The sequence below is a fragment of the Chiloscyllium punctatum genome, chromosome 9 (assembly GCF_047496795.1).
Source record: "Chiloscyllium punctatum isolate Juve2018m chromosome 9, sChiPun1.3, whole genome shotgun sequence".
Lineage (NCBI taxonomy): Eukaryota > Metazoa > Chordata > Chondrichthyes > Orectolobiformes > Hemiscylliidae > Chiloscyllium > Chiloscyllium punctatum.
Window position 1 is genome coordinate 81,497,184 of NC_092747.1, and position 19,787 is coordinate 81,516,970.

The 19,787-nt window shown below is 40.9% G+C and overlaps 1 protein-coding gene across 1 annotated transcript in view; it reads right to left on the minus strand.

The window, feature by feature from the left end:
* The window catches only part of gpc6a (glypican 6a), a 1,024,509-nt gene that overhangs the window by 41,993 nt on the left and 962,729 nt on the right, over positions 1-19,787 (minus strand). The window contains exon 6 of the mRNA XM_072577902.1: positions 16,774-16,917. Coding sequence (XP_072434003.1) covers positions 16,774-16,917 — 144 coding nt within the window. The remainder of the gene's footprint in view (positions 1-16,773; positions 16,918-19,787) is intronic.

The window sequence follows — 19,787 nt, forward strand, 5'->3', positions numbered from 1 at the left end:
TAACATTTTCCCAAAATCCATAGACAGGACAGCCCTGGTAGACACATAATTTCAATTATTTTGTTGTTTCTTCCTACCTTGGCTCAACTGATTATCCCCTTGTCCTGCCTTTTCCCAGCTACATTTACAATTTTCCTGATGCCCCACAGCATCTCAACAATTTCTAGTCACTTTGTTCTAATTGCCTTCTCTATCAATATAGATATGCAGACCCTCAACACCACAATTCCCTCAACAAGATCATCTGAAGGCTCTCTACATCTTCTTTGAAATGTCTCCATCCATCACCATTCTCCTTTACCTGGCTGAGCCTGTTCCTTCACTGGACATTTTCTCTTTGAACTGGTCTCATTTTCTCCAGGTAAAATTTGTGACTATGGCTACCCACAAGGCTCCCAGTTATGCCTGTCTCATTGTGGGATATATGGAATAATACTTGTACAAGTCTTGCTCAAAGTCTTATACATTAATACTTCTTCTCGCTTTCATCTGGAATTGGAAAAATTCATCAATTCTGTGAAAATTTTCCATTGCTCTCACCTTAATCGGCTTAGCTTCCTGCTTCTTCCCTACCCTTACTAGACTTCTCTGACTCCATTTCCCCACATAACCTAATCACTAATATTCATTATAAGCCCAACTCCTACAGCTACTTCAGTTACTCTTAGAGTCATAGAGTAATACAGCTTGGAAACTGGCCCTACAGCCCAAACTGGTCCATGGATGGGAAATGTTTAGAGGGATATGGACCAAATTCAGGTACCTCGGACTAGCTGAGTGGGTACCATGGTCAGCATGGACCAGTTTGGGCTGTAGGGACAGTTTCCAAGATGTATGAGTCAATGGCTCTAAGAGTAACTGAAGTAGCTGTAAGCGTTGGTGGGCTTATAATGAATATTAGTGATTAGGCAATGTGGGTCCAAGCTATTTTATTCCATTCTGAAACTCTCATGGTCACACTTCTATCCTGGGTTTACTGTAGTATTCCAGTGAAGCCTAATGCAAGCTGAACAAACAGTACTTCATTTTCTGTTTCGGTACTTTACAGCCTTCAGGCCTTAACATTGAGTTCAACAACTTTAGACCATGAGTGCTGTCATCCATTATATCTCTCCTATCTTCACCCCTATCCACTCTGTATCATGTGATCTTGTTCTTCCTTTCAGCAAGACTGATCTATACTCTGCCACTACCAGCTACTCTGAACCTACCATCCTTCATTCTAATCATCCACCTTTTGGGATCCAGGATCCACCTACAGAATGCTCTCATCCTGTACCAGACCTTCGCTGAGATTTTCTCATGCACAGCTGTCAATTGGCCCCTTGGAGACATGGGGCTCCCAATTGAAGACATCCTATTGCCACCTGTTAGGATGTCAATGACGTCCATTAGAAGGACAATCAAAGCTGCCTGCATAGCATCCATCAAACAGTCAACTGTAATGCTGACAGTGAACCAGTTTGGGGACATTCTTCAGTATGCAAAGGCTGAACCTCCACAAAGTAGTTGGTGTTAAGTATTTTGCTTCTTTGAAGGAGCAGAAGGAACTTGATGCAGCAAAGGTACTGGTAGCCACATATATATCTGCTCAGGTAGCCTGGTACAGACCTGCTTCAATTAAAATGAAACTTCACTTTCCTGGCTGCCAGACTCTCAGCACAGTCAATGCCCTCTACCTGCTCCTCAACTGCAGCACAATGAATTCAATAATCCTTCCATTTCACAGACACCATCGCTCATTTTGAATTCCTCCAAATTCTATATGGTCATGCACAGGGGGCTTCTGTAAATGCTGAAAGAATCTCGCACATTTTCTCTTGTTTCTGCAGATTTATCCTCTTCACCAACACTTTGAGAACTGGAATCTGTGACCAGTGCATTCAAGGCTCCTGTTCTCTTCAATTGAGACTTCCCATTACGATGCCTGTCTCCAATATCAGCTCTAATACTCCAGGTGAAAACCCACAACATGTCCCACTAAATCCTTCAAAATCTTATCTCACTGGAGCTGGAAGACAGTGCGCATTGTTTTATGTGATGGTCCTTCTTCAGAGTGAACGATCTCCTCCAAAGGGTATACAACTTGATTCTACACCAGAGGGAGGCTTGACGAATTACAACATTCAAGGCAAGATGCTGGCACATGTCCTTATTATGGATATGATTATATTTCACTGGCTGCTGACTTCAAGCCAACCTGATGAAGATCTGTATGCCCTATAGCTTGTGGATATTTAACATGGTCACTGAGAAGCTTGGCGTACTGAGACTGAGTTTATCTCCATTCTCCTTCCTTGCAACCTTGGTTTTCTGCCTCTTCCTATCAGTGCAGCGTCCTGCACCCAGGCTGAACTGGAGCAGTTCATCGACTTTGTCCAAACCTGCCACCCTGCCCTCAAATTCACTTGGACCATCTTGGACACCTCCCTCCCCTTTCTTGACCTCTCCATTTCCCTCTCTGATGACAGCCTGCAGATGGATGTTTACTACAAACCTACATACTTCCACAACTACCTGGACTACACCTCCTCCCACCCAGCATCCTGGAAGAACTCCATCCTGTTCTTCCAATTCCTCAGCTACCGCACCAGTCCCAAGCATCGCAGATATCCATCCATGTGTCCCTCTGTCAGCCAGACAGCCCTCCACCACACCCATCTCCATTTCCCATTCCACTGCTCTAAACCCACCCCCCAACCCAATAAAGATAGTGTACCCCTTGTCCTCACCTACCACCCCACCAGTCTCCACTCCAACACATCATCTTTAAACATTTCTGCCAACCCCACCACCAAGAACATCTTCCTCTCCCCAGCCCTCTCTGCCTTCCGCAAGGACCCTTCCCCTACACAGTCTTTGATTTGCAACACTCTCACTACCAATGCCCCTGAATTCCCAGGTACCTTTCCCTGCAACCGGAAAAGATGTAAAACCTGCTCATATACCACCCGTTCACCTCCATCCAGGACCCCAAACAGTCCTTCCTTGTGAGACAGAGGTTCACCTGCCTCTCTTCCAAACGGGTTTATTGCATCAGATGCTCCCCTTGTGGTCTTCTCCACATTGGGGAGACTGTTCACCGAGCATCTCGCCAGGCCCGCAGGGGGCGAATGGACCTACCAGTCACCACCCATTTTAACTCCCCTTCCCACTCCATTTCCGACATCACTATCCTTGGCCTCCTCTGTTACCACAACGAACCAAACCGCAAATTGGAGGAACAACATCTCATCTTCCACCTGGGTAGCCTACAGCCTGGAGGACTCAATATTGAGTTCTCCAATTTCAAATAACCTCCCTTCCCATCCCCTGACTCCCTTTCCAGCCCCTCCTACTCCCTTTCACCCCTCCCAACCACCTACCAGATTCATCCCTCCCATTGACCAACCACGTTGTACTCTCTGCCTGTCTTCATCTATCCCCGCTTCACCACCCTGCCCCTGCCACTCCCTTTATCTGCAACTCCTCCTGCACCGACCCCCAGTCCTGAGGAAGGGTTACACACAAAACTTCGATGTCTCCACCTCCTGATGTTGCCTGACTTGCTTGCTGTGTTCTCCCAGCCTCCTGCCTGCACACTCTTCCCCTAAAAGGCAGGTGAAGCAACAGCTGAGCAAGAGTAACTGAGCATGTTGAGTGGACAAAGTCATTGGAGTGGGTCACTGCAGTAGACAGATGTCACACTGCACTGGGGACAGGCTGAGCGCCAATCTGAAGGTCAGATGGAAATGTAAGGAGCATCCAAGAAGGGAGGGATGAGTTCCCCAGCAATATGGATTGACATGGGAAGTGACGTATAGGTAGGGGTGGACGGGGTTATGGTGTTACCTCGACCAGGGTAACCCGAATGTGGGTTCCCACTCACCTTTCCTTGTGGAGGCCATTCTGGTACTATATACTGGAGCATGGCATCGCACTCCTGTTGTTAACCTCATGTCTAACCACATCTGCTTGTACTCTGTGACAGCCCTCTTGATCCCACAACAATGACCTGAATCTCCCCCTTGCCCCATCAAGCCCTTACAGTTTCAGTCTCAGAAGTGAAGCTAGTACTGCTTTGCAACATTGTCAGTCTGTTGCTGTAGGTTCTGCCACCGCTTTTAACACATAAGCCATCCTTTTCTTTCTTTTCCCAGCATGGTCCCAGTCGGGATTTGAGACAGATGCAGGCAATCATCAAACTTGACTACGTTATTGGTTGGGAAAGTCAGAAGTCAGCCTTAAAAGCCATTATTAAATAGACAACCAGAGGAGTTGGAGAGTTTCCTACATACCAGGCAGCTCCCCTGCAATTAATCAAACAGTCAAAATTCAGCCTTGTCCCTTTAATTTGCTCTAATGCTCGATAGTGACTGACTGAAAATTTCTCCATTGCCTCTAACCATCAACCCTAGCCAATCAAATGAGTCAACTGGATAAATAATATGGATCCATAAGATACAGGATCATAATTAGGCTACTCTGCCCATTGAGACTGCTCTGTCATTCAATCATGGCTAATCAGTTTCTCAACCCCATTCTTCTGCCTTCTCCCTGGAGCTTTTGATGCCTTTACTAATCAAGAACATATCTATCTCTGACTTAAATCCACTCAATGACTTGGTCTCCACAGCCTTTTGTGGAAATGAGTTCCACAGATTAACCACCTTCTGGCTGAAGAGGTTCTTCCTCATCTAAACAGTTAACCCTTCACTCTGAGGCTGTGCCCTTGTGTCCAAATCTCTCCTATTAGTGTCCAGGCCTCTCAGTATTCTATAGCTTCAATGAGATCGCCAACCTCCTTCTAAACTCTATTGTGAACAGACTCAGAGTCCTCAACCGCTCCTCATATGATAAGCGGTTCATTTTTGTGAACCTCCTCTGGATCCCTCCAAGGCCAGCACATCCTTCCTTAGATATGGGGCCAAAGACTGTCCACAATATTCCAAATATGGTCTGACCAGAGACTTATATAGCCTCAGCAATACATTTCTGCTATTGGATTCTAGCCCTTTTGAAATGAATGCTAATATTACATTTGTATTCCCAATGTCAACTAAACCTATATGTTAACTTTGAGAGAATCCAAAACTAGGATTTCGAAGTCCCTTTGTGCTTCAGATTTCCAAAGCTTTTCCTATGTCTCTATTTTGCCCTCACTATTTCTAGGGGGAAAGAAAAAACATATTTGCACATACAGACACTTTCACACCAGACCTGGATTGAAAATGCTTACTTCACTGAGAAATAGAGACTTGGAAATGGCCTACAGGTGGCACTGAATGCATCACATGGTGGAATTTAACATAGCTGATCAACTGCCATGGTAGGAATTGAACCCAGTCACTTGTCAAGGTGAAATCTAGCTGCCCCAGCAGAAATAATACTTTGGAAAGGCAGCTTTACTTAGATCAGAGAGGGAACTTCATGCTCCCCTCAGAAAGTTACACCCCAGTGACCTGCCAATCAGACTCACATTGCTAGAATTCTGCAGTGCCAGGAGTGCCAGAGGGAAGTAGTAGCTACTGATGGAGCTACAATCAGTCCCAAAGAAGAGGAGAGATGCCTACTGCACCTGAGGTAAGTCTCGTGATTTGGACTAGGCAATGCTGGGAAACCTCATGATGGTGGGTAAATAGGGTCTGGGGAATAAGTTATAGAGGTCAGGGGGGAGAGTCAAAAGGGGGAGGAAGTACCAACTTTGGAGGGGGGCTTTCTCCTAAAGGGCAGACAGGACATGGCGGAAGGCAGTATGACCACCAGGTTGGTTAACTCTGTTGGCTGAACCACTGACTTGTGAATGCAGAGTGATGTCAACAGCATCGATTTAATTCCTATACCACAAAGGTCACACTTTCTTAACATAGCCTCTGGCCTCAGGTGCAGTGACCCTCAGGTTAAACTCACCACCAGTCATTTCTTCGTACTGGAGAGAACCTATATGACTCTTTGGGACAATGGTGACTTTATCTTATACCTGCCCATTAGCAGTCACTAATGGGAACACTGCTTGCCTATACCACCATCTTCATCTGCAAACTGACAAATTGTAGAAGCTCAATGAGATCCTCAAATACCTATTAATTGTCTACTTATGTTATATTTGCATATATTTCCAGAATCCTCTGCATTTTTAACTTCTGAGTTCTCACCCGATTTCACTAACTGAAAATAAACTGTAACCTCACTGAAAATGACAGTAAAAAAATGCTGTGCTCTAGTTCTGTCATTGCTGTAGGTACTCGACCATACACATGAACAAATAGACTAACATGAAACCAAAGCATGAGCATAACATAATTATTGCCCGTTTTTCAAGAAATCGGCTATTCAAAACACAACAGTTAAATGGATAAATACATGTCAGCATTAAATACTTGCTAATTGATATATATGAATAACATTGTTCAAAAACAATTTGATGTACGAGACTAGAAAAGGGAAATGTTACTTTGATGGCATATCTACAGCAGATAGATTGACAACATTAATATTCAAAGACAAATGGTGATGATTATGAAGAATTGGAATGTTGTAGCTTACGCCATGTTGCAAAGACTTCCACACAGTCCTCTGGGGAACCAGAGGAAAAGAGATGCATGGAACAGAAAAAAAGAGAAAAGTTTGTTCAGTCCACCCCTCTGGCATCCTTATTATGAACAGACAGTCAAATCAAAGGTAGAATCCTGTCAGTTACTCACTGGGTACGAACAGTTGATACTATTTTCATTTTTAGGAACAAAATTGTATTTTGACCACATTTTAATTCCCATTCATTCCATTGTGTTGTACATTACTAAATATTAGTTTGGGTTTGTACCATTACTGGTATTATGAGTTTAAAGAAAAGACCTATGATCCTCTTTATCCATTTGATATGTTTAAAGACCTGCTGATGAGAGTTTAGGACTGGATGGCAAGGTGAGGGACCCTTGGATAACAAGGGAGGTGGTGAATTTAGTCAAAAGGGAAAAAGAAGCATATATTAGGTTTAGAAACCTAAAATCAGACAGGGCCCATGTGGAATATAAAGGAAGCAAGAAAGAACTCAAGCAGGGAATTAGGAGAGCAAGAAGGGACCATGAAATAACTTTGGCATGTAGTGTTAAAGAGAATCCCAAGGTGTTCTATACATACATCAAAAATAAGAAGATAACTTGGGAGAAGGTAGGGCAACTGAAGGATAAAGGAAGGAACTTGTGCTTGGAGGCAGAGAATGTGGTGAGATCCTAAAAGAGTCCTTTGTGTCAGTATTCAGCTAGGAGAAGGGTATGGAGGATATATGTATTTGTGTGGAGCATGCAAATATGCTATGGCACTTTGAGATCAAGAAAGAAGTGATGTCGGGTCTCTTGAAGAACTTCAGGGCAGATAAATCACCAGGGCCCGATGGTATCTACCCCATCAGATGATCAGAGAGGCAATAGAGGAGATTATTGGGGCTTTGACCATGATCTTTGTATCCTCATTAGCTGCTGAAGAGGTCCCGGATGACTGGCGTGTAGCTAATGTCCAAGAAGGAAATAGGGATAATGCAGGAAACTACAGACTGGTGAGTCTCACATCGGCAGTTGAGAAGGTGTTGGAGAGACTCCTAGGGATAGGATTTATGCGCATTTAGAAAAGCATGGCCAAATTAGGGACAGTCAGCAGGGCTTTGCTCAGGGAAGGTTATGTCTTACTAATGTGATTGAATTTTTTGAGGAGGTGACAAAGGTGATTGATGATTGGATGTTGTCTACATGGATTTTAGTAAGGCTTTCAACAAGGTCTCCCATGGTAGGATCATCCAGAAGATTAAGATGCATAGGATCTACAGTGACTTGGCTACATGGATTCAGAATTGGCTTGTTCATGGAAGGCAGAGGAGAGTGGTGCAAGGGTGTATTTTCAGGCTGGAGGTCCACGACAAGTGGTGTTCTGCAGGGATCTGTACTGAAGCTCTGCTTTTTGTGATATGTATTAATGGCTTGGATGAAAATGTAGATTGGTGGATTAATAAGTTAGCAGATGATACAAAGATCCATGGATTTGTAGATAGTGTAGAAGGTTGTCAAAGGACAGAGGGATATAGATCCATTGCAGATATGGGCAGAGTAATGGCAGATGAAGTTTAATCAGGGTAAGTGTGAGGTGCTGCCTTTTGAATTAGAATTCCTACAGTGTGGAAACAGGCCCTTCGGCCCAACAAGTCCGAAGAGGGACCCACCAGACCTATTCCCCTACATTTATCCATGACTAATAACCTACAATATGGGCAATTTAGCATGGCCAATTCACCTAACCTGCCATCTTTGAATTATGGGAGGAAAACGGAGCACCCGGAGGAAACCCACACAGACATGGGGAGAATGTGCAAAGTTCACACAGACAGTCGCCCCAGGCTGGAATTGAACCCAGGTCCCTGGTGCTGTCAGGCAGCAGTGCTAACCACTGAGGCACTGTGCTACTTTGGGAGATCAAATGTTAAGGAAAAGTAAGCAGTTAATGGCAGGAGCTGAACCCCATTGATGTACAGAGGGATCTTGGGGTTTAAATCCAAAGCTCCCTGAAACTGGCCATGCAAGTAGATAGGGTGGGAAAGAAATTGTATGGCATGCTTGTATTTATTGGTTGGGAAAGTGAGTACAAGAGTCAGGATGTCATGTTTCAGCTTTATAAGACTTTGGTTAGGTCACACTTAGAGTATTGCATTCAATTCCAGTTGCCACATTACAGGAGGCTTTGGAGAGGCTGCAAAAGAGGTTTATCAGGGTGCTGCCTGGATTAGAGGATATGAGCTATAAGAAGAGGCTAGAAAAACTCAGGTTGTTTCTCTGGAGTAGTGGTGGGGAGGCTTGATATAAGTCCATAAAATTATGTGATGCGTTGATGGGGTTGACGGTCAGATTCTTTTTCCCAAAGTTGAAATGTCTAAAACTGGGGGAATTATTTTACGGTGAGAGGGGTAAGTTCAAAAGAGATGTGAGGGGCAAGTTTTTTTACACAGAGAGTAGTAGGACTCTGGAATGAGCTGCCACTGGTGGTGATGAAGGCAGGTGCAAGAGGGGTGTTTAACAATCTTTTAGATAAGCAAACAAATATACAAGGAATGGAGGTTTATGGACCAAGGGCAGGCAGAAGGATTAGTTTAATTTGGTGTCATATTTGGCATAACAATGTGGGCCGAAAAGCCCATTTCTGAACTTTATTGTTCTAGGTTATTATAAGAATCCATGATTGCTTATAGGATACAGTAGCTAAGCAGAAAATGGGCATTTCCCTTTCACTGCTTCTGGTTAAAGACCATTTCCTGCAAGAACTTAGACCCAACTGCGATGCACCAAAACAAAACATGTCGGAGTTAAATCCAAAGTTAGCTTTGAATATTAATTTACCTTTATAACTTATCTGAACAATGCCTGTCTGCTTTTGCATCTTGCCAGTAGGATTTTTGGATTATGATCATTTCAGCTTAAGATCTTCAGAAGATTTCATTTTTGCATTTGACCCCCAAACCGTGAAATTGTCTTAAAACTATTCACCACACAAATGTTCTTTCTTCTCATGTTCCTGCCTTACTGGACTGTCAATGAGATGGAGCTCCATGTTGAAATCCTCTTGGAGTTCTCCTGTGCCACTATTCAATTCAACCTAAATGTGTAGAGCATTTTTCCCTCTGTGTTACCCAGCCCAACTATTTCTGGCAGCTGAAAAAGTAAAGCTAGAATTCTCTCAATATTTCTTCCTCGGGATCGTTATTTTCAGGCAATCATTGACTATAATCTTCAGAAGTGTAATGTTTTTACAGTAGGAAATTTAAATACAAATGAGAAAAATGCTCCATCTACAATAAATAAATAATCAAGCATTACATGAAGATAAATACACAAAAATATGGAACAACACTTTACAGACCAGATCTTAGATAAAATTTAGAACTATGAATGAACTTACATAATTAAAATAATTCAAGTAACAGATTACTTTATATTCCCAGCCAATATTAAAAGACAAGTTTTCAGCCCTTTACAGAATGTAGACGTTGATTTCCTAAAGGTTCTGTTCGATTGCACTGCAGTGCTAGACATTCGACTAAGTGACAGGTACATACAAATCTTGATGTTGAGCAGCTGAAGCCAGGGCGGGGCTTCTTGGAGTTCCAACCACTTTGGCTCGAAAGGAAAAGGGCTCATAAATGAGAGAAATGAGGTATCAAACTGCTTGTCTGACATCAAGTGCCGGAATTAACAGTAATTTCATCCTATTATATATCGAGACGATCAAATCCACGGTCTTTGGTCCTGTGTATACAGGCTCCATCCTTCTCCTCAACTGAGATTAAATCAGATTGTTCACAACTTTGGTGTCATATTTAACCCTGAAATCAGCTACCAATTATTTGCCCCTCACAACTCTCAGGCCACCTATAACTTCGTTTAACTTGGCCCCTGCCTCAGCTCATCTGCTGCTGAAACTTGCTTCCATGTCTTTTCCTAACTTGAGCTCCACTATTTTAGCACACTCCTGAGAGATGTCTCACAATCAACCCTCCATAAATTTGAGTCATTTGAAACTTCACTATCCCTGTCTTGACTTGCTCCAAATCACATTCACCCACTTAGATGCTGTGCTTACCAACCTAAATGGAATTCCAGTTAAGCAAGGTATTGATTTTAAACAAAAACAGAAAATGCCAGAGAAACGTAGCAGGTCTGGTCACATCTCTAGACAGAAAAACAATTTAATGTTTTGAGTCTGGTGACCCATTGTCAGAATCTGTTCTGACTTTTCTCTCTGCAGATGTAGGGGAATGGGTCTGGGTGAGTTGCGCGTCGGTGTGGGCTTGTTGGGCCGAAGGGCCTGTTTCCACACTGTAAGGAATCTAATCTAATCTAATCTAATCTCAAAGATAGGGAGGTGTGCAGTGTGTAGTGACTGGAAGAGGTATTATCAAATCTGATATGCTTTTCTTGCCTCTTTGTTTTTATTTCAGAATTCCAACATTTAGAGTCCTTTGTGTTTATTTTATTGTCTTGATTTTAAAACACCTTTCAAATCCCTCCATTCTTTCCCATCGTTATCTTTGTAATCTCCTGAAGACTCAATAGCTGCACTTCTTGTTTCCTCAGCATCCCTGACTCTAATTGCTCCACAATGGTGTAGTCATGCCTTTCATTGCTTTGATTTAAAACTCTGGAATTTGCTTCTTAAACCTTTCAATTTTCCAGTCTTCATTAAGATACTCTACAAAGAGTTGAAAGCCAAAATCCTTCATCAACCTTTGGTCACTTGCCTGATGCCATCTAAAGTGGCTCAGTGCTGAATATGATTTCTAACACTCCTGTGAAACTCCTTGGAGAGTTGCTGTAATTACTGTAGACAGCTAACCAAATGTATGTAAATCAGATTTCAATGGAAATGCTCAGATCTGGGAACATTCCTGGACTCCAAGAGGAAGATAAGTGTTTTGTCAAAAACAAAGTTTGGGAGAGGTTGGTGTGGAGGTGGAGGGGGATTTGATGCAACCTCACAGGAGAAGCTTGACTAGCCCCTCACACTATCAACAGAGAACAAGTATCAATTTTCTTAAAATCTGCATCAGATTTGCAGATTCTGGCAGAGTGTCCACAGACTAGACGAGCATGCATTCTTGTCTGTCCGATGCAGCTCAAGTGTCCCTACACTGATACCATGGACTCTGGTAGGGTCAATACAGGATAATTGCACACAGACATGCACAAATGCACACTAGCCTGCCAAGACTGCAACACACTGATCTTCCAAGATTGATGTTTTCGCATTAGGTCAGTTTTTCTGTAGTATTTCTGATGTCTCTCTGTGAGGTCACACAGCAGTTTATCTGCCTCAGTATTCAAACAATTTTAAAAGTAACTCATAACTAGCAATAGACCTAAGATGATCTAACCATGCCTGAATCACACATAATGAGACTGGAGTTCAGAGATTTAAATTGATGTGTGGAATGGCATGCTTGGCAGCCTGATATTAACGAATATAATGATCATTCATAAAAAAAGCTCAAATTTGTCACGTGAACATTATTAGCCAATCCTATCTCTAAAACAAAATTAATAATGCTGAAAAAGTCGCATGTTGCAAAAATGTCTTCTGATCTTCCCAAACTAATGTCTGGACCAATCACAATTAACCTTTCTGGTTTAAAATGTATACAAAGTGACACTTAACTATCAATCATTATTAACTGGTGTATTCACCATGGCAATGCCTTTACCAATCAGAGGCCATTGCCAACTAATTGAAGTTCTTCTTTCATACCATATAAATGTTAGTTTTAAGTTTAAATTGGTATTCTTGTGAATTGTCCTATTGAGTGCAAGATAAAAAGCTTTAACAAAATATGTCCATTTTAAAACAATATTAAATTTGTGCCTTACCATTTGACTAAATCTCTAATCTGGGGATGCCAAATATGCATCCACAACCTTCTATGAAAAACTACACCTGTCATGAATGATAATATGGAAATAATATCACTCATTACTGCAGATATCACATTTGAAAGCTACGAATAAGTAAAGTTTTGCAAATCCACCTCCAAGCTGTCTTCAAGCTGAAATGTCACTCTGCCTATCACAACAATAAATAAGGTAGAATGTGAATTTTAGCACTGGTGTGTACCTAAAAAAATCAGACATAAGTTCCAATGACTGAGGCATTGTACCCAGCAGCTTGTTCTTTTGGCTGTTCACAGCCAACAAGGTACTGACTGTACCCGTCCAGTCTGCACTTGCAAAGCTCACAACACACTGTCCAACACTAAATGTAACTTTAGAATTGAACACATTTGCTAAATAACTGACTGTGAAGAATTTCACTTATAATCAACTTAGGATAGTCAAATCAGACTCATAGTATGGCATACATTCCAGTGTACTAGAAATTATATTTATTTCTACACAGGGCCTTGTTATTTCCAGACAGAAAGAAAATGTACAAACTGGACCCATTTCAACTCAACAAAACAGGTGGCAGCCATTCCCTTATTCAGTTCTCACAAATGCATGGACTATTGAGAGTCAACTTGCCTGTTTCAAAATGGAAAAAAAAATTAGCATTTAATTGATGCATTCCCAGTGGCAATGCTGCTACCAAATCAGAGTCCACTTGCCAAACAATCAGAACTTTCCTTTATACAGCACGAACATTGCTTTGCCTTTACTTCTATATTTGTTGTAATTGTCTGGATGAATGCAAAATGAATAGCTTTGATAACATATGTATTTTATTGGTTATACTAAAAGGCAAACTATGGCAGAGCTTTTTTCACTGCTTCACATCTCTTAGTAACAGGTTGCTCAATTTTTATGTTAAAATTATTGCTTTATGGGTGGAGCTTAGAACTACAACTATAAATAGCCTAAGAGCTCCACAGTATCACCATTACAATCAAGCTACAACCTGTAAGCACCAAAGATATTGCAACCCAGAGACAGAAGAACCCTAGAAATTCTGCAAGGAATGTGAATGGATGCAAATAATTTTGATGGCATTAAAAATCAAGCAAAAAGATTCAAAATGGCCTCAAAGTTTCCAATGCTCAATTGGAAGGCAATGAGGATCATATCTGAATTTACATGTTATGAAAATGCATCAAGCTCTGCTTTCTTGACCATAATATTTCTTACTTAGATAAACAAAGCATCCAAATCAAAATTGCCAAAGGCAATGAAGGCTTTTGCAGATAAAACATCTTAGATCTGTTCAATGCTTTACTTTTAAAAATCCAGAAAAATATGGTAAACAGTCAAAAATTAGGTTTAAGTGAAGCTCAACTTAATAAGCTATCTTGAAAATATGTCTTCCAGTCAAGGGTTGACAGAGAACACTGAAGATTTTGTGACTAAGTTCAGAGGGGTGTGATTCAGACTTTCTGGCAGCAGAATTAACTGACAGAATAATTGAACCTGTGGTAGCCTTGACAACAATGATATTAATATAACTAAGGATAGTAAAATTTTATTTTTTTAAGAATATAAAAACATTATACATGTTTTTAAGAAATAATTTATATAGTAAATTTTATTTTTCAATGATTTTTGATGTCACAATTCTGCACAATTCAAATAATTTATGAATATCTTCAAGAAACATCAGCATTCTATTAAGCTTAAAGCTATAAACGATAAGGAAAGTATTAATTTCCAAAACAACATAATACTTAAATTGGCACAATAGCATATGTTAGAAACAAATTTCATTTTGAAAATTCTACATTAAAGAAATCATCTTCGAAACATTCTTTCAGCTATTAGTGAGGTCTCATGTAATAAACTGCAAATGCATACACTCAAAGTTGGAACATTATAACCAGACAGTTACTACCCCTGTTTACAGCATCTCATATCTCAGTCTGAGTTTTAAACTAAATTGAGTTTACACACAATGTTCATTACAAGTGCATCAACTACATTGCCACAACCCCACTATCCCCAAGATAACTCTTCAACTTTGCAGGCTTAAGCTAGAGATTCATTTGCAAGGAATGTATTTCATTAGAGTCATAGAACTATAGAATTATACAGCATGGAAACAAATCCTTTGAACCAATTTGTCCATGCCAACCAGATTTCCTAAACTGAACCAATTCCATTTGCCAGTGTTTGGCCCATATCGCTCTAAACCTTTCGTGCATTAAAGTTAGTTAGGTTTCCAGTTCATTGAATATTCCTTTGTTGACAGGTTTAAAGCTGTTCTTTCCCTTTTGCGAATTTCTTCAACACTGTCCTGCAGTCACCTTCTCCCATCACCTTGCAGTCTTCCATCCTCCCTCCTCACAATTTTCTTTTTCTCCCCCATTATTACTACACACCTTGTTCACCTGAAACCTTGTAAACTTGCTTCTTCACCTTATGAAGGCTTCTTTTTCACCTAAAATCCCCAACACTTTTGTTGAATATAGATAAAGTTTGAAATCCCAGGCATTTCTTAAGAATATAGCTCAATGATTTCATGCTTTTTAAATTGACAAAATGAACCAAACTCCACAACTTAGAAAAGTAATGTACGTTCTATCATCCAGAATTAACAAGGCAAATCTGAGTTTGCAAACTGTAGTTGAATACTCCACAGAGCATATCAAGTCAAGTTTGATCCCACAGAAGTCTCAGCAACCCATCCAGGAACTGACACTGTGGGTCATCGTAACTCTAATCCCATGTATACATTGGGAGAATATCATCCTAACTCTGCACCATCGAACAGGCTACTGTCCAACCCAATATACATACCCATTCCAAAAATGCATACTTTGTTGATCGATGAAACTGAGTGCAAATCTATTTGATAGACAAGCATGGACAAACCATCCCAGTCATCATTCATTGACACACCCAGGAGTACATAATGGATTACTCAAAAATCAGGGAAAGCTGAAAGATGCCCACAAACGATGTGCAATAATGAATTACCCAACTTGAACATAGGACAGAAACTCCAAGTATAACACCTCACCAAATCCAGCAGAAATATTCAACAAATACCCATAATTAAGATTGTATTAAACACACAAAATCAAGACATCCTAATAGGTACATTTTAATTTCAAGGAACTTTCAAATGAATCCGAATGGCATTATCTGGACAGGATAATATTTAAAAACAAGAATAGATCATTGACGGGTATTAACGAAAACATTTGTTCTTATAATGTGACCTAACATGCTCCCTTAGTTTGTAATAAGCTGAACAACTGCATTCATTCTGACAGATAGATTATACAGTGACTAAAATAGTTGCAGAATATAAACGTTTTTCAAAATATAGGTAAGTGCTCCCATATCCGTAGGAAATAGCTGTGGTTTGGTAAAAAGGACTGATTGAGGCACTAAAAGAAATAGTGCCATTTTGCAGTTCATTAGAAAGTGAATGAGAAAATCTGGTTGATATTGTGAGCACACTGGATTACTGGGCACTGTAAGGTCAATTTACCATTGGCATTTTATAATACTCTGCCTGTCCCTCCCCATAAGCATCTGAACCATTTCCTCCTTACAGAGCTGATTCCATCCACTAACCCAATATCACAACCCCTCCCTCCCACCTTGCCAGACCATATATCCTAGCCCATCCTCAAAATGCTGTTCCAATCTAAACATCCCACTGTTCTGACTCCATACTTCCACATTCCCCATCCCCAATAAATGCTAACAGTCCCTAACTACTCCCTGACTAACCCAAGCCCCAACCTATCCTAAAACATCACCACATCCTCCACCACAAAAAGGCTTTATTTCCCTGATTTACACATGTTCACAAGACCTCTGCCTTATTCTAGTAGGAACTCAAAAACAAACTAAGTTCACATCCACTTGATAACTTGAGCAAGCACTGGCTGACGAGGACCTTAGCTTTGGTCTCACTATTGCACCTATTTGGGTTCAATTTCTTCACCCAGAGAGTAGTGAGTCTGTAGAGTTCTCCACATAAAACAATTGAGACCAAAACATTGATTGTTTTCAGGAAGGAAATAGATATAGGTCTTAAATGATCAAAGGGTATGAGAAGGAAGTTGGAACAGGGTATTGAGTTTGATTACCAGCCATGACCAAACTGAATGTGGAGCAGGTTTAAAGGCTGAGTGGGCTTACTCCTGTTCTTATATTATAGGTTGTAAACAAGATGGGAGCAGCATGCAACTCAAACCTTGTAAATTGTCTATATTCATAATTTTATTGCTACATTCACTTTCAAGTGCAACTAATTTTACAGACCTAATGCAAGACTTATCCAGAGGAAGCAGTGCAAACACATAGGTGTATGAATACTCACAAGCCTGTCCAGATTTGTGCCAGCTGCTGTTGTTGGTCTTTCTTCAGGGCTATAGGGCCTGAACCGTAAATTAAAATTTTCTGAAGTGGAGCGTGTCCTACGCGTGGGTTTCATTGGTTTTGGCTGGCCACATCCTTGAAAAACCTGCAACAATTAAACAAGTAAAAAACATTTCAAATTGTTTCAAGTTCATCCACTAACTTTTTCTAGAGAGTGATCTGTTGAGTGAGTGAGTTTTCAGAGCCAGTATATTTCTCTTTGAGTCTCAAAAATAATGATTTCAGAAAAAACTTTGGGACACAGAAGTATCACGGATGTTGAGCTAAAAAATGTGGTCATTGGGACGCACACAGACAGATCTCCCAAAAGATCATTATTACTGTGAATTTTCAAATCAAATGTCAACTTTGAATTACAGATTGAAATTTTGAATTGAATTCACTGAATCATAGAATTACTATGCAGCTGAAGGAGACCATTCAGCCCAATAACACTCATACTGGATCTCTGATGACTTAGTGACATTCTCCTGCCCTTTCCACATAATCCTGTGCAAGATTCCTTTTTAAAATAATCATTTAATTCCCTCTCAATTGCCTCAATATTTGAAGTAGGGTTCCACCACACTTCCAGACAGTGTATTTCAGACATAAACCTCCTGCTGCTTGAAAATGTTGTTTTTCTCGCATTGTTGATATTTCCTTTGCAAATCACCTTAAATCTGAGCTCTTATCTTCATGATCCTTTTAAAAGCAGGAAGTGTTTCTCCCTGCCTTCTCCGTCCAGACCTCCCATGATTTTGAAAACTCCAAGTAAATCTCCTTTCAGTTGATGGTACTACGGACAAGTCAGATGGCAGAATGAAATCTGGATTGATATATATCATATTTTGTTTTCCTTAATTTAACATGGCAGTCTTTCACTGAAATGTACATGCACAAACTGACAGATTAGTTTTATCAATAAAACACAAGTTAAGAAATAAAAATAAAACAAACCAAGCTATAATAATTTGAAAACCTTCAAAATGCAGCAAAACAAAAGCCCATCTACTCCCTTATACTATCAATTTAGAGCTATTCAAGAAGTAAAGATATTTTTCTTCCCTATTAAACTTGTAGTTTTCACTTAACTGCTTTTCTTTCTCACTTGTTGTCTTGTGACCTGTGAAGTCTTTTTCCTGAATCCTCACACAGCTGAGATCTCAGATTTCCTCAGTTTTGCATAATCATTTTTACCCAAACATACCTCTGGATGTTTAACATGTGAAACAATTTCCTTGAGGTAACCTATTTCCATAACTGGTTGGAACTATTTCCTTTTTTTAAATGAAAGACTCCGAGCATCTGGCTTAAACCTCTGAACTGTTAATCCAGAGATCTCCGTAATGTTTTGGGGAACCAAGTTTGAATCCTGCCATGGCGGATGGTAAAATTTGGAATCAATAAGTATCTGGGATTAAAAGTCTAATGATGACCACAAAACCATTGCCGATTATTGAAAAAACCCACCTGGTTCATTAATGTCTTTTAGGGAAGGAAATTGCCATCTATACATCTGGGTTATGGAGATAAGGCTGGAACAGGATACTGATTGGGAATGATCAGCCATGATCATATTGAATGGCGGTGCAGGCTCGAAGGGCTGAATGGCCTACTCCTGCATCTATTGTCTATTGTCTATTGGCCCAGATGTGAGTCCAGACACACAACAATGTGGTTGACTCGTAACTACCCTCTAGGCAATTAGAGATGAGCAATAAATGCTGGCACAGCCAGTGACACCCATCAATGAATATGTTTTGCAAATCTGATCTTCAAATTGCCCAAAGGTTTTCCAGTCTATGGATTTTTCTAAGCTAAAAATCAACTGCCAATTATTATAAACATAAAAGTAAACTAAATTTCAATGCTTCCTCTTTCTTTATTTATCACCACTCCATAAATAAACTTTCTTAAAAACTCATAGAATCACTGTGGAACCAGGCCATTCAGCCCATCGTGTACACAGTGACCCTCTGAAGGGCATCCCTCCCAGATCCACTGCACTACCCTGTTCCTGTAGCCCTGCATTTCATATGGCTAATCCAAGTAGCATCCCTTGACACTATGACAATTTAGCATGGCTAATCTACCTAACCTTGGAGTGTGGGAGGAGACTGGAATCTACCTAATCTTGGAGTGTGAGAGGAGACATGCAGACAGTGAAGAATGTGAAAACTCCACACAGACAGTCATCTGGGATGGAATTGAACCTGGGTCCCTGATGAGGTTGCAGTGCTAACCACTAAGCAGTCATCTAACACGTACTAGTTTACAGCAGACACCTCATGGTGCTGGAGCAGTACCACCTGGGCAAGATCCTGCAAATCCGCTGGGATGAAAGAATGCATCAACGTTAGCATCCTTGACCAGGCTAATATCTCCAGGAATGAGGCATTGACCATCCTTGATTGTCTATGATGGGCTTGGCACGTCTTCTACATAACCACCATGAGACCCCAAGCAGATGTTCTACTACCAGCTTTGAAATGGCAGGTAAGTCCCACATGGACACAGGAAGTGCTTCAGTGATACCCTCAAGGCATTACTGGTGAACTGCTGCATTCCCACACACACCTGGGAATCATTGGCCCAAGACCATCCAAATTTGACGAGGAGCATCTGGGAAGGCACCAAGCACCTCGAGACTTGCTGTCGGGATAAAGCAGAAGCCAGGCAAAAACAGTGTAAAGAGTGCACAGCCACACCAATGTCCCAGCCATCTTTTCCTGCAACCACCTTCTGCTCCAAGTGAAACAGAGCTTGTGGAAGCTGCATTGGTCCATACAGCCACCTACTGACTCCCCCTGAGAGTGGAAGAAGTCAGCTGCATCTGCGAGGAACTGCCAATGATGACTGGTTTAAAATCATGGCTCTGGAAGGTCTGACCTAGTTAATTACCAAAGCTTTTCACAAATATCGACCAACATGCATTGTTAGCAGTTTAAAATCCAAATCCAAACAAAATAAAAA